Source organism: Odontomachus brunneus, unplaced genomic scaffold (assembly GCF_010583005.1).
Source record: "Odontomachus brunneus isolate Ranch 3 - 2012 unplaced genomic scaffold, Obru_v1 Obru_scaffold_007, whole genome shotgun sequence".
Taxonomy (NCBI): Eukaryota; Metazoa; Arthropoda; class Insecta; order Hymenoptera; family Formicidae; genus Odontomachus; species Odontomachus brunneus.
Genome location: NW_022639457.1, coordinates 2,829,163 through 2,844,273, shown reverse-complemented (window position 1 = coordinate 2,844,273; position 15,111 = coordinate 2,829,163). Strand labels below are relative to the sequence as shown.

The 15,111-nt window shown below is 37.9% G+C and overlaps 1 protein-coding gene across 1 annotated transcript in view; it reads right to left on the bottom strand.

Moving 5' to 3' along the window:
- Positions 1-11,618, bottom strand: part of LOC116854030 (fibrillin-2-like) — a 79,646-nt gene extending 68,028 nt beyond the window's left edge. The window contains exons 1-2 of the mRNA XM_032835495.1: positions 11,453-11,618; positions 10,501-10,725 (exon numbers count right to left, since the gene is read on the bottom strand). Of these exons, the coding sequence (XP_032691386.1) occupies positions 10,501-10,549 (49 nt within the window). The 5' untranslated portion in view covers positions 10,550-10,725; positions 11,453-11,618. The remainder of the gene's footprint in view (positions 1-10,500; positions 10,726-11,452) is intronic.
- Between the last annotated feature and the right edge of the window lie 3,493 nt (positions 11,619-15,111).

The following is a 15,111-nucleotide window of genomic DNA, read 5'->3' as shown; positions in this document are numbered from 1 at the left end:
TATATATATATATATATATATATATATATATATATATATATATTAATTGTCAATTAAATAACATTAACCCTTAATTACATTGACTATGTTCAGTCGTTAATTGAATAATGTTTAATTACTTCTGCTCATTTTAATCGTTAATTTAACAGTTTTTAATTGAATTCTTTCAAATCAATCGTTAATTGAATGATTTTTAATTAGATTTCTTGAAGTCAGTGGTTAATTAAAATATTTTTAATTGAATAGGCTTATATTAATCGTTAATTCATTAAATTAGAAATGATTTACTCAAACCAATTATTAAATTGAAGCGAATTTAATTGATATTTTCATAACTCTGCTTGAAATAAGTAAAATTTACTCGAACGCAGAATCTATTTTTCTGTGGGTGCGTGTGTGTGTGTCGCGAGGCAGAGAGAAGACGCAATTACGGTGGATGCAGATGCAGTATCGGAGGTTCCGGTTCGGGCCAAGCAGAGTCGGCTCGAAGGTATGTTCGTAAACTTACTACGCTTCTCTTCTCAAGCTTTTTGGGTCGAAAATGGCGGTATAAACGTCAGAATGACTTGGATTACGTGACCTAACGAGTTGATCCTCTCGTATCTCTGCACGTATTTGCTCGTTAAAGTGAATCCCAAAATCTAACCAAATCGTTTCTCTTTTCTGCTCCAGATTCAGATAGCAGCACGCGGCGGGGCCGACTCGAGATACTCGGTGAGTGACAAATGGGCACGAAGATTTAAGGTGGTGGCTTTTTAAAGGTGATGGGCGCTTGAGAAGTTCTACTTGCAATTAATGCAATTTACGCGGTCTGTAGACAAATCTACCGCCCGAAATAATTGCGGGATTGTTTTTTTACGTTACGTCGCCTAACGGAATACCTAATCCCACACAACACGACGTCTAAAATCGGAACGTAAGACGTCTTAGAGACATTTTTATGGCATTTCTTACAAGTAAACCTACCCAAAAGGTACATTATCATTTTTTTCTAATTTGGATTTAACGCACAAAAAATATTTAGGTCATATTTTTCATTTTGGCCCACTTTGAGTTTCGCTGGCAGTTTATAGTTTTTTAATGTTCTCATTCCTATCATCAACAAGTGTAACAAAAATACATAAGAAATAAAATTGAATACAAGATATAATTAAATAATTTTAATAAAATCAGCATAGTTGAGACATGAACTATTCTAAATTTCTTTAGCCGAGATTTCAATCGAAATATTTCAAATCTGTGCTAAATTAATAAAAAATGATTCGAATCTCGGCCAAACCGAGAAAGAAATCTGGTAATTTTAATTAAAATTTTAACAAGATCAGCATAGCTGAGACACGAATTATTTCAAATTTTTTTAGCCGATTCCAACCGAAATAATACAAATCTGTGCTAAATTCGTCAAAAATGGTTCTTTGCCAAACCAAGAAATTATTTGTATAAATAATTTTTTTTCAATTTTTTACATGTTTTGTTTAAACATCTTATTATTTATACAAATGATTTTACACTTGACCTCATATTCATAATCAGCAAGCCAAAAACGCCTATATCCTGTATTCAATTTTATTTCTTATACATTTTTGTTGCATTTGTTGACGATAGGAGTAGGGATATTAAAAAACTATAAACTGTCCGTGAAACCCAAAGTGGGTCAAACTGAAAAAATATGATCGAAATTTTTTTTGTACTTCTACATTTGTGCCAAATTAGGAAGAAATCGGAGTGTAACCTACCCTCTGGGTAGGTTTACTTGTTAGATGTCTCAATTTTATCTTATGTCTCGATTTTACACATTGTGTTGTGTAGAATTGTGTGGAATTCTCTCTCAGTGTAATCGATCTTAACATTTGGCAAACATATTCACACAAATATGATACATATTACGTAACGCTATTTGTCCCGAGTTGGAGAATTATTCGGTGAAATTGCACAGTTGAGGCGGGCGCGATCCCCTAATTGTTTCGAATATCATATATAATATAACGCGCGTCGGAGTCGCGCGCCACCGAGTGCTGAACGCCCTGTTCGTTGGCGTTGATGGATTTTGCGCGATCGTCGCGGTTATTAATTTCCTGGATTTCTTATGCGTACATATTCGCGTATCGCGATTACGTTTCACGAGCGGCGATGAATCTTGCCGAATGAAACTCGCCGAAATCCCGGGAGGATATTCCGTGAGGCATCATCACGCAGCAAATTGACAAAACGACCTCACTTCCTGCAATTGTTTCCGTACGCGAGCTAACGGATTTTGCTATTTTTAATCGTCGAGATTTTAGATAGAGGAATATAACTGGCCGTAGTTATGCAAGGATTCAACCTGCATGTGAGAAGCACGTTTCGAGAAAAATTGAGATAAAAATTTCATACACGATTAAAAAAGCATAGCACTGACGTTTTTCGCAATTGTTCAAGAAGACAAGTTATGGCCGATTTTTTTCCCTTTAACGTTATTTTTTAACAAGCTCAATCCTTAAAAAATAGGTAAAAAAGAGTAACTAGCGAAAAATGACGCGAGTGAAATAAAGACTTCCCGAGTAAAAATTTTGACACTACACGCAAAAAAATGATTTAGTAATATCAGCTAAACCGCGGTAGCTGATTCACACTTAGTCAAAAGGCTAATCGTTTAGCTGTCACTGTTAAGAATTGACTATGACAGTTAAGATACATTCGCTATGAAATACAAATATATTAGGTGATATTAAAAATGCACATTATTTCAAGTAGCTAAGAAAATGGCAGTTATTCCTAAATTTCTTATCGTATGCATATATTAAAGAAGTTTACCGTACAATCATTTGTTACAGTCATTTATTTCTAGCAGCTAATATTTCTCGCTGTAGCGCCTAAGTTTAACAGCGAGTAAATTTAGCTTCGGTAATATCGACATTAGCTGTCCCTATTTCAATGACACATCTTATCTGCCACAGCTATTTTTTAGCTCTGGAAGCTAGTTCTTTTTTGCGTGTACGTTAAACTTTGAATTCTACAACGCAGTAGGAGCTAAGTAGTTAGAAAAATAGGTTTAATTATAATACAATTTACTCTTATTTTGACTCTGATAATTTTTGACTCTGATAATGTCCGAAATTTCCCTTTTCACTTTCTTTATCGTCAAAATATGTTGTATTATAGAAAGAATATCAAAATTAGAAGAGAAGAATATCAAAATTAGAATATGAAGAATATCAAAATTTGAATGGAATAGTAAGATTGAAATAGAATAAAAAATAAGGTTGATGTAGATTTCAAAATATCAAAATAGATATCGAATGGAATAGCAAAGCTGAAAGTAGGATCGAAATTCCGACTCAGGTTTTAATTAATTTTGGGCGTCCTAAAATAAGGCTTGAATCTTTTTTGTTTTGCATAGATAGACGTATGAACTATAAGGTGACCAGACGTCCCAATTTTTCACTCTTTGACCCGAATTTTTTCGAGTGCTACTCGGGACACCGATTTGTCATCATTTTCAATAATTATCAAATAATTTTCGGATCTTTTTACCTCCTTCCCCCGCTTCACACATTTATGAAGTGTCCCGAATTCAGGGTTGGGAAATCTGATCAATGAACTATGCATTAGTAAAAGAGAAAAAAAACAAACACTAAAAAGTCATAATTTTGTGAATTGGATCATTCTTGCATGACTGCGAATGATCGCTAACAAAAAGTGCATACAAAACGAGAATGCAAGATAAAAATCCATTTGTTCGCTTACACGTCGCGATCACGTCAGCCGAAGAGGGTAGAAATTTCAAATATAATGGGATTATGTTTTGCTCGCGTACACGCGTACATACATTTTTTGCGTTCTCTCCTCCCTCTAGCGAGAGGGAGTTTCTGGTTTCCAGCCCTTTGTGTTTATATACGTCCGCGTCGCGTTTACATTCTTCGGAGAGATTCTTACGTCAAATTAAAGTCGACGGAGTATCACGAACGGAAACTTCGCGAAGGAGAGAGAGTATAGTTTTCGCAGAAATATTGCGGAGCTGTCTTGGCGAAAAAGCACAGCGGAACACAATTTTCGTCGGGGTATCGCGAAGCGACGTCACATCGGCCGTGAGAATTTCACGCCACTCCCGATTATTTCGTTGCTGCGCGTCACTGATGGATCCCGCGCGATCGCTTCTCGCCTCGCGCTTTCTTCTCTTTTTTTTTTTTTTGCACGAGATTCGCGAGTGCGTTTTCGAAAGAACGAAATTCATCGCGACGCGAGCGTATTGCGCCGAAGTGCTAGCGCTGAAAAGCGCCAGAATCGTTCCCGAAATGTCGTGCCACGACAGATATTCGTTAAGCGAATTTGCAGATTTCGACTTCGTCCTCCGCCGTGCGAACTCGCGGATTCCTTTTTTTTCGAGGAATCAAATTCGAGCACGTTTCGTTGACGCGCCGCCCGTCGAGATACTCGTCGAAATGTCTCTCTTAAGATTCTATATATATCAGTCGCATCGCGAGCGTGGCGAGAGGTGAAGCGAGTGAAGCGAAGAGAAGTGAAGTGCGGTCGACGCCAGGACGGATGTTGGACGCTACCGGAATATACCGGATGCGGAACAGGACGCGGCTCGGGCCATGCAGCGAGACGAGCGGACTGAAAACGCGGATGGACCCGGCCTGAACGTCAATGCATTTCAGCACGGAACGGTGAGTGTCGAATTTCAACACTCGCAGAGTGTCACATAATACAGTTGCATGCTTAGCTGTAAATTGCATTGATTCCCAGCGAGTAAAATAAATATACCATGTCCGAGTCGAAATTTATAATTTGTCAGTCGAAACTCGTCCGGCGTCACCCGGGTTATCGCAAGGTGTCAAAGGGATGAAATCAGAGGGAAGGGGGTGGGGTGCTCAGGTTTCTCCTGTAGCCTATATTTTCCGCAGGGCCCTAGAGAGTAACTATGCAAAATTTGGTCCAGATCGGTTAAAGGGTTTAGAAGTATATAGGGAACACACAGAGAGATATTCTATTTTATATATATATATATGCACATATATATAGAGACCGTCGACAAAAACTTTCCATCCCGATTATTTGATTATTTTTCCATCCCTATTGCTATTAAGATTTTTTAGGGGGTAGCTACTCCAATTAAGGAGATGAAGTGGCATAGTTAAATTTATTAAAATTATACAGCCCCCTTGAAAACAATATTGTTGTTATTGTATAATACTATACGTGTATCGGCATTTTTGACAAAAATCAATTGGTTACAGAATAATCGGGGTGGAAAATTTTCGTTGGCGGATCCTATATATGTATGTTTAATGAGGAATATTTTATAAAAACTTATTCTCTCTTTCCTGAGCTTAGGCTTAAAATTTTGATATGAAAATATGTAAATATTAAAATTTATCTCTTAAAAGAATCTCTGTATTTAATATTTTTTTAATGGCAACATTTTTTTATGATATATTCTTGAGCTTAAACGGAGGTCATGATACGAAAATCGAACCGATATCACATTAGTAGGCCAATAACATGTGCTAACTTTGCGCGCCGAACCCCTAACTTCGTATACGGACGGATATTCTGTATAAATGTTATATTGAGTAATAATCAACTCTTTGATGAAGTTTAGGACAATTTTCTCTCTCTCTATCTATCTATCTCTCTATCTATCTATCTATCTCTATCTACCTATCTATGTATTTATCTATCTACCTCTCTGTCTATCTTCAACAAAAATATCGAGTCACAGAATAGCCTTCATCGTCACGGTAAGAGACGCGAGTCTCCCGGACGGTTTCTCTTATTTTCCTCGCAGGTTCACGACTTATCTCGATAACTCAAATAACGGATCCAATTTCCCCGGCGTGGAATATTCCGGAAAAGCCCCGCGCGCGCGCGGGAAGATTTAATAAATCCTGCACGTCCTAATTCCATCGGATCCGGAGTCGAGTTCGCGTTAAGTTTGTCTCACGATCTCTCTCTCCTCCGACGCGCTCTCGACCCTCGTCCGCTAATAGCGACAAGTTACTTCTGACCCGTCAGCGGGGACAGACCCTTGCGACGCCTCTATTTTTAGTCCGGGTCGAACCACTAGAACGCGGCGAGAAAACCCAAAAGAAAGCAAGCGAGCGGGCGAGCGAGAGTGCAGTGCAGTGCAGCGCGCCACGTCGCGTCGAGAGGAGAGAAACGCCAGGATGAAGAAGAGCAAGGACTGCGCGTCTCTCGCGACTTCGATATATGTCGACGTCGAGAGAAAGGAAATCGGATCATGTCCTGCGAGGAGACGATTCTCCCACGACTTCTGGCTCGCAGCTGTGCCACAGAAACAATCATAAAAAAAGCAACCAGACGCTCTTACTCGTGGGTGGTGGAAACGGCCTATACATTCTAGCGCGTAAACCCTCATCTACGCTCACAGTGGTGGTCAAAAATGTAAAAATAAATGAAGGAAAAAACGAGAAAGATATACACACACACGCGAGGCGTCGTGACCTCCTGCCGTTTTTCCCTCGCCTACGGATTTTTTTAATCGTTCCGGAGGATCAAAGGGAGAAAGAGAGAGAGAGAAAGAGAGAGAGACAGAAAGTGAGGGTGAGAAAGAGGTCTCCCTCAGAGACCTTTGTAGCTGGAAAATATACCGCGGGGAAATATCTCCGAAAAATATGGGAATTCCCACGAATAAAATGTTACGCGAAATCTTATTGCTCGCTTCGTTTCGACCGCGTGCCACGACCCACCGGCGAATTTCATTTGGTCGGTTAATCGCAGGAACCGAATTCGAGCCGCGAGAAATATCGACGCCTCGAGAAATATCGGTTTGTGGCGAGCGCGCGCGTTTGCTCCGCGGTTTTTCGCGTCTCATGCTGTGCGCTCGGTCGTTCGCGCGGACGATTTTCGCCAGACGACACTCGTATCGGACGTTACGCGGTCGGGCACAGTAAAGAGAAAAAGTAAATAAACGAAAGCGTAATCTTACGAGCGCGAGCTGGACGCGCCACCGCACTCCGCGATATACGCCGAACGTTTTTGTTCCTATTTCTGGGGTTTAATTTCTGCCGCGGGGGACCTTCGCGCCGGCTAAGGATTTCGAAATAGAACTTACGTTTGCTCTCCGCGACCCTCAACGGTCGCGGAGGTCTGTTTCCCAGCCGCTAACGGTTAGCGTGTTATTCGAAGATACTCACTTCGTGCTTCGAACTTGTGATAATATTTAGATTCTTTCTTTCTCACGCGACTCTCACGAATGTCTCCCACTGAGAACGGTGGCCGTGACAAAGCGCGCGTGCCACGTTCAAATTCTACAAATTCTGGGGCGTCTCGCCGATTTTCCATCGCCGCGCTAATTAAAAGCCATATTCCCAAGTCCAAACTTCAGCCCTGTTTTCGACCTGGACCTTCCAACGTCCGTATATTCTGAAGGATTAGCGTATATTTAACGCGCATAAAAACTGAAGTCCTACATGGTTCCTCCGAATGACGAAAAAAGCACAAAATTTGTAGGTTATAAAAGCACCTCTTGTGAAAGTTAGTAGATTAAATGGAATAAAGAGAAGTTGAGATATATAATCTTCAAATGACCTTCGAATGACGAAAAAAGCACAAAATTTGTAGGTTATAAAAGCGCCTCTTGTGAAAGTTAGTAGATTAAATGGAATAAAGAGAAGTTGAGATATACAATCTTCAAATGACCTTCGAATGACGAAAAAAGCACAAAATTTGTAGGTTATAAAAGCGTCTCTTGTAAAAGTTAGTAGGTTAAATGGAATAAAGAGAAGTTGAGGTATACAATCTTCAAAATGTCACATAAAAATAGATATTAAATAGAATATTGAGATCGAGAGCAGGATCGAAATTTCCACTTGGGTTCAGCGAAGAAATAGATAATATTTATGTTTTTTCTCACGCAATTCTTGCGAATATTCCCAACTGAGGATACCCGAGACAAACGTGCTATGTTTGAATTATATAAATTCCGTTGCGTTTTATTGGTAGAACTCCTTTTTTCATTATCGCGATGATTAAAAGGTATATTTGAAGAAACTTATAGTAAAATTTATATTTATTATTAATTAATTAATTAATTTTATATTTTTCTTTGTCACACACACGACTTTCACGAATATTTTCAACTGAGAAAGATAGCCGAGACAAGCATGCTACGTTTGAATTGTACAAATTATACCTTTTAATCATCGCGATAATGAAAAAAGGAGTTCTACCAATAAAACGCAACGGAATTTATATAATTCAAACATAGCACGTTTGTCTCGGGTATCCTCAGTTGGGAATATTCGCAAGAATTGCGTGAGAAAAAACATAAATATTATCTATTTCTTCGCTGAACCCAAGTGGAAATTTCGATCCTGCTCTCGATCTCAATATTCTATTTAATATCTATTTTTATGATATTTTGAAGATTGTATACCTCTTACTGTAACTTTACTTGTAACTTCTCTTTATTCCATTTAACCTACTAACTTTTACAAGAGACGCTTTTATAACCTACAAATTTTGTGTTTTGTTGATCGATCTTTCCAATTTTTCATTATCGCGATGATTAAGAGACATATTCGCGGAAACCTGCGATAAAATTTATATTTCTTTTTATTGCACGACTTTGACGAATATTTCCGATTGAGAAGGATAGCCGAGACGAGCGTGCGAGTGTTCGAATGATAGAAATTCCGTTGCGTTTTATCGGTCGATTTTCCTGGCCAATTTTCCATCGCCGCGGCAATTAAAAGGCATATTCGCTCGACGAAGAGAAGAAGCTTTTCGGTTTTCCGCGCGAAATGTCGCGTCGTGCATCAAATGCGTCTATTACCCTGCACGCACAATGCGCAGTCATTTTGACGGCGCACTGCTGATGGCGCTTAACCGTAAATCGCGTGTTTCATTTTACTGTTCGGTCAACCGCGATTGATAACAATCAAATAACGACAGCAGTAGCAACTGCGAAAATTTAACTTCACGCAACCAGGAAATCACGTGATCCTTACACAAAATAAAAGAATATTCTTGTCTGAAGAATATCTTTACTGTTGACATGTTAAAAATAAGATTAATGTTAAAGTGAGATTATATATGGTGTTAAACGAAAATAAATTAGTCTCCAGTTCAAATGAATATAGTAAAATTAACACAATCAGTTTCTCATAAGCAAGAATATCAATATTGTTGGTTATAAGGTAAATATACCAATGCCCAGACATGTACCCATCTCCGGACAATGTTATTATTTTTATATTTGAATATGAATATTTCAACTTTTAACGTACAATACATACATATTGGTATACATACATTTAATATTTATATTTAGTGTACGTTGAAAGATAAAATATTTAGAGAAATATTCAAAATAATAAGAATGTCCGGAATTAAGTACATGTCCGGGCATTGGTACATTTATCTTATATGAGAAAATAATTGTGTTAATTTGACTATATTCGTCTTGATTGTAGACTAATAATATATAACCAAGAATACTAATATTGTATTATTTTATAAGAAAATGATTGTGTTTACATTAATGTAAATTTACATACATTAATTAATGTGTGTGTAAACAATTAATCTCATTTTTAAAATATCAATGATAAAAATATAAGAATAAAATACACAATAACAATATTATACAATATTAACAAATAACATTTACGAACAAGTTTATATAACAAAAATATTCTTGTTTTCTATGTAGTATCTTACATATTATACTCAAATGTCTGATCAGAAAAAAGTCAAAAAAAGAACGAGAAAACAGTTCAACGAGCAATATGTTGTGTTTTAATTGGCGATACGCGTCCCGTTTCGTAGGGCAAATATATTCGCGATCGATTGAACGTTCTGCTCTTGACAAGAACATCGCGGCCGTTATAGCACAGAGACTCTCGCCAAAAACAAATCCTTAAAAATGCGCCGGCCACTCGACGATATTTTCAACGTGGATTCTTGCCACTTCAGCTTACATGCCTCCTAAGACCGAGACACTTCGAGAACGAAATCTGCTTATCGAAACTGAAGCCTTAAAGCTATTGCGAGACGCTCGTCTGCCAGAACCGAACTAATCTGTTAAGAGCCGGTTGCACCGATGCCGCTTAGAGCCAACTTTCGTTAAGTAAATTTCTCCCCCGTCTATATTCGCGCCGTTATGGCTGTGTGTGCGAGTTTAATCTGAAAAAAAGCTAAGGCGCGCTAAGCCCGCCGCTTGCTCCTTGGGAATTACTGATGCGTCTCGTAATAGACGGCAATAGTCTGAGAAATTTAATCCCGAACGCGTCCGCGCGCAAAAACGAACGTCCTTGTGGACATATAAATTTTTCAGGAAGAATTTGTGTATAAAATGTATAAAATTAAAAGTCGTCTTTTGTGTGCGAATTTTGGGCCTGGCGCGCGCGCGTTTCTCTCTATTCCGGTCTTCCGGGCATTCGCCACCGGATTCGATTCGTTTCCCTCTCGAAGGTCGTCGTTACGTCGCGGAGATGTTTTGCCGTTCCCGGCTGAACTAGTGACCGCCTGTTTACGGCTTGAGAGATGACTTACCAGCAGTAACCGTCGACAGCAGTAACAAACAAACCGCCAAGCTCCTCATTTTCGCTGATGGATCTGCTCTGTCTCGCGCACCACTGCTCCGCGTCGGTCCTGTGCAGACAATCGTTCGGTTTTCCCGCCGTTTCGCGCCCGATCAGTCTGCGGTATCGCCGAGAAGTCGAGATCCCTCGTCTCTCGTTGCGTCTGACTTTGTCCCCTTTATTGGCTTTTCACGAGCTGTTGGGTCAAACAGATACACAGATTATAAGTCCAGTAGGAATGAATAGTTCACGTGGGAATAGAGTGTCATTGTTTGAACGTGACGTAAACAATTTCAACTTTACTCCCTGCTGAACGACCGCGAAAATATATCGAGACAAAACCCGAGTCGATATAGCGTCATTAATTGCGCTTTCGCGAGCCTTTCTCATCTCGAGATGAGCCGAGAACGACGAGGGTCTTGAAGGTCCTTATTAGTAGTCGTTGCTTGAGACTTGCCTCAGGTGAGACACTCAGATTTCAATTTAGAGTTGGACCTGAGTTTGTCAGCTGAATATCGAAACTCTGAATTCAGGTTTGAATATTTCACGTAGGATAAGTCTCAAGTGATGACTATTAATACGAACATAAGACGCATATCTTCCGCTTTCGTTATGTAATAATTGCAAGGCGACGAGACGATCGCTTTGCTTTCGCACGCACGCGTGCGTGTGCGGTAACGTTTATCTCGATTCGATGAGACACAAAGTGCCGGCACATTGTTCCACCCGCCCGTGGAATCCGATAGTGGAATCGCGTGAGCGAGAGAGAGAGAGAGAGAGAGAAGAACGAGCTGTTCGATTTTCATCGATCGTCTTTCGCGAAAGCGAGCGGAGACATGCGATTGATATACCACTGTCGTTGTGCCCGACGGCTCATCTCGCGATGATCGCCCGAGAGGAGGAGAGAGCACGATGTCAAGTACCACGCGGATGCTGTGACTGACGCCAGGAACAGTGCGGTTCGCCGGTCACGCTCGCACACCACGCAGCGTGCCACAGGACCAGTTCGAGGACCGAGTTGGACTGAGTACAAGAGCCCGTGTTCCGCGGGCTCTTAGCGGCTCTTGTGGTCTCTCACTCTCTCTCTCTCTCTCTCTCTCTTTCTCTCTTAGCCCTACCTAAGGTACCGTAAGTATATTATGGTACACACGCTACGACTCTCCGTTGCCCTCCTCTCTGGATAATGTTTTCTTCGTACGTTAGCCGACACACGCGTTTGCTAAGCTCATACATATGCTTCTTTCTCCCTCTCCCTTCTCTCTTTCTCTTTCTGTAAAAAAAGACAACGGTTTGCTCAGAGTACATATTTCATATTTGAAATTATAACATTTACGACATAAAAAATAACAAAAGTAAAGGACCGCCTAAAATTTTTTATAGATTTTGAAGTTACTGATAAGACTATTAGCAGACGATTATTTTTAATGATGTCGTTGATGATATCTCTAGTAATATATCTCTGATATTGTTTATTTAATACAATTGTTGATCTAATTTTAAATAAAACGGGAAAACCACTTTTTAGTATATTAACAAAATATGAGAGGTCCCTGGAATAAAATTGTCTGAGTTGAATTGTTCTTTCGGTCCATATTTGATGAAAAATAGGATATAATTATTTAAACCATGACATATAGTCGAACATTTATCTCTGATACTGTGTTGAGTTTGAATAATACTTTAATCTGCTGTTGTGATAGAAATTTTCGAATCAGTAACTGTTCTAGGATAGTTAGTAGTGTTTTCGTGAAACAGCTATTTGTATTTCTTTGTTCGATCGTTCGTGCTGTAACAGCTTCTTGTGTTGAACAGCTGTTTGTTGAAGCTAGACTAAATGTTATTGATTCTCTGTCCATATCCCCTTGAATTCCACTAATTTTATCATAGCTTGCGATTACAATTTGCCTCTCATATTTCTCTATTATAACGATAATTGTATTCAATTCCATTACTCTGCTAGAGTTATTTCCTTATAATTTAAATTCACCTAAATTCGATTTATTACTTCATATTCAATTTTCGTCATCACAATTTGGCATTTAACATATCTAGATATGCATTAAATCATTAATTTTTTCCTCCTTTAAAAGCATTCTAATAAATAAATTATAATAAATTCTGTTTCTCATGAACCCTTTTGTCTTATAACTTGCACCAATCATATCTATTTTACATTGCCATTTCCCACAAATTCTCCTTCTCTATTAAAATAATGTAAAACGATGTTTTCAACATGCTGACTATAAGATTACAAATAACTGTTTATGAGGTAGGAATAATACTTTACGAATATTTCTATCACTGAAGCAGCTAATTTGTTTTGTACATATTTAAATGATATAATCTTTTTCATTTTATACATTTTATGTTATTTATACTATATTATTATCTTTTAAATTTCTATCTATCTAAATATGATATTACTTTGTCATGCATACTACAGGATTTTTCCGTTTTCTCGTTAGGAAATATTACTTTTATTATTACCTATAGAAGAGTGAAATTCCGTTTCCGTTTCCGTTTTTGGAGCCTTGCTTCGTCGAAATTATATTAAAAAGATAAGCAAAGAACCGCTGTCACACTCGAAAGCATCACTCCAAAAATGGCACTCTCTAAAATACACGGTGATAATATGACTGTGTAAAAAAACTTTCTGTTAACACCTCGTTTGATTACTGTAGAATAGTGTTTAAAAGAGAGAAAAGTAATTTTAACATTTTTGAAGTGGTCTTCTATTATAATAGAAGTGGTCTTCTTATAATAGAATAAAGAGCATTCATTGTGTTCTACACTGCGTGAAAAAAATATTTAAAAGATAAAAAAATATTTATTCAGTAGGTACTAATATTTATTTAAATTCAAATTCTGTTTAAATAGAATCAATAATTGCTTCCGTAAAAAATTAAGGTTTTAAGAGAATATGTATTTCTTTAATTGCGAAATATTTTTTGTTAGTGTAAAAAAAATATATACATTAATATAAATAAATATGTTATTAACACCCATCGAAAAATTATTTTATATTCCTTAGGTATTTTCTCTTTCAATATAGCTGATTGCATATTAATTAACTCACAGAAATAAAACTCACAAAAAAAAACGCGAGGAAATATAATTTATAATAAAAAATAATTGATAACATAAATAATTTCGCAATATAAAATGCAAAACCAATCAATAAAACAATAGATAATGGAAAATAATTTTCGATGCAAATATACGAAGATAATGCCTAATGGTCAATAACGTCATAAAACTTTCAACTCGTCCGATTTTTCACGGACGGTAACCACCACTTTTTTTTTATTTATTTTTTTTTTATTTTTGAAGAGTCTCACACAGCCGAGGAAAAATGCGTTATCGGCGGAATTACATGTTTTTCACCGCACTTGGTTATTGAATCTCTCACGTTGCGTGGCCAGAAAAAAATACGCTCGCGTCTCGTTGGCGCGCGAAAATTTCGACCGACTCGTCGCACCCGTGCTCGTGTATCATCGAAGTGCAAATAACTGCAAAATACAGTGCCGTTAGCAATTACGCGACGGCCGCTTTTATTTCGTCTGCGAAACAAAAGGCGAGAGGTGCAGTAGATTTGTATCACCAGCGCATCGCGACACGGCTTTCGAATCCTCTGACTCTGGTGTCTGTTATTCCATTATGGCGGAAAGTAATTGATTTATGTGTAAATCGAAACGACCGTCTGTGTGAATATGTCTACATATATATGTACTTGTGCGTTTTATGTCATGTCCAAACATGTACAATCGGAGTTCTTTTGGTCACGGTTATATTAAATACGGTTAAATTTTGCGCCGTGCAACAAGATGGATTTACGAGACACGCGAAGCGCAGAAATCGGACGATTTGAGAGATTTATATTGGTGATTTATTCCAAAATTATAAATCCCCGATCGATGTGATTCATCCGAACCCGAATTATTTTAAAGATATCGCTTTATAACTTACAAATTCGAGGCAATTTCCTAATGATATGCTCGCGTTGCGGCCGATGCTTGCGCTGTGATGGTCTCTACACATCGCACGGAACGATTATAAAGCCTAGTGGCGCCATCGGGCGGCTGTGGAGACAACTTCGTCTTCCGCGGCATTTTCATTATAAACGCGGGAAATACAACTAGAAAATACAAACCTCTAAGCTGTTTGCCTCGAAACGAAAAATAAATATCAAGTTGCTTTATACAAGAAATTGCCAATCAATTATTGGTTTTACCACGAATATACATTACACGTTTAATAAAACAAAATTATACAAATTATGCACATGTGTGAGAGAGTACCAGAAATAAAATTTATTTCATATTATATATATATATATATATTTCGTTCATTTATTTCGTCAATCATTTTTTGTCGTGAAATTCATTTCCCAGCCGCTAATAAATATACAAGGCAGAAAATATTTAGTAGACTTGTCATGTGACTAATAGATAATTTATTTCAAGAATTTTTTCATAAATAAAGTTGTGTGATACAAAATTAATATCAGTCTTTCAAGATTTATATCGCTATAAAATCATGGATTGGATATAAGAACATTAGGATATAAAGGACATACATATTG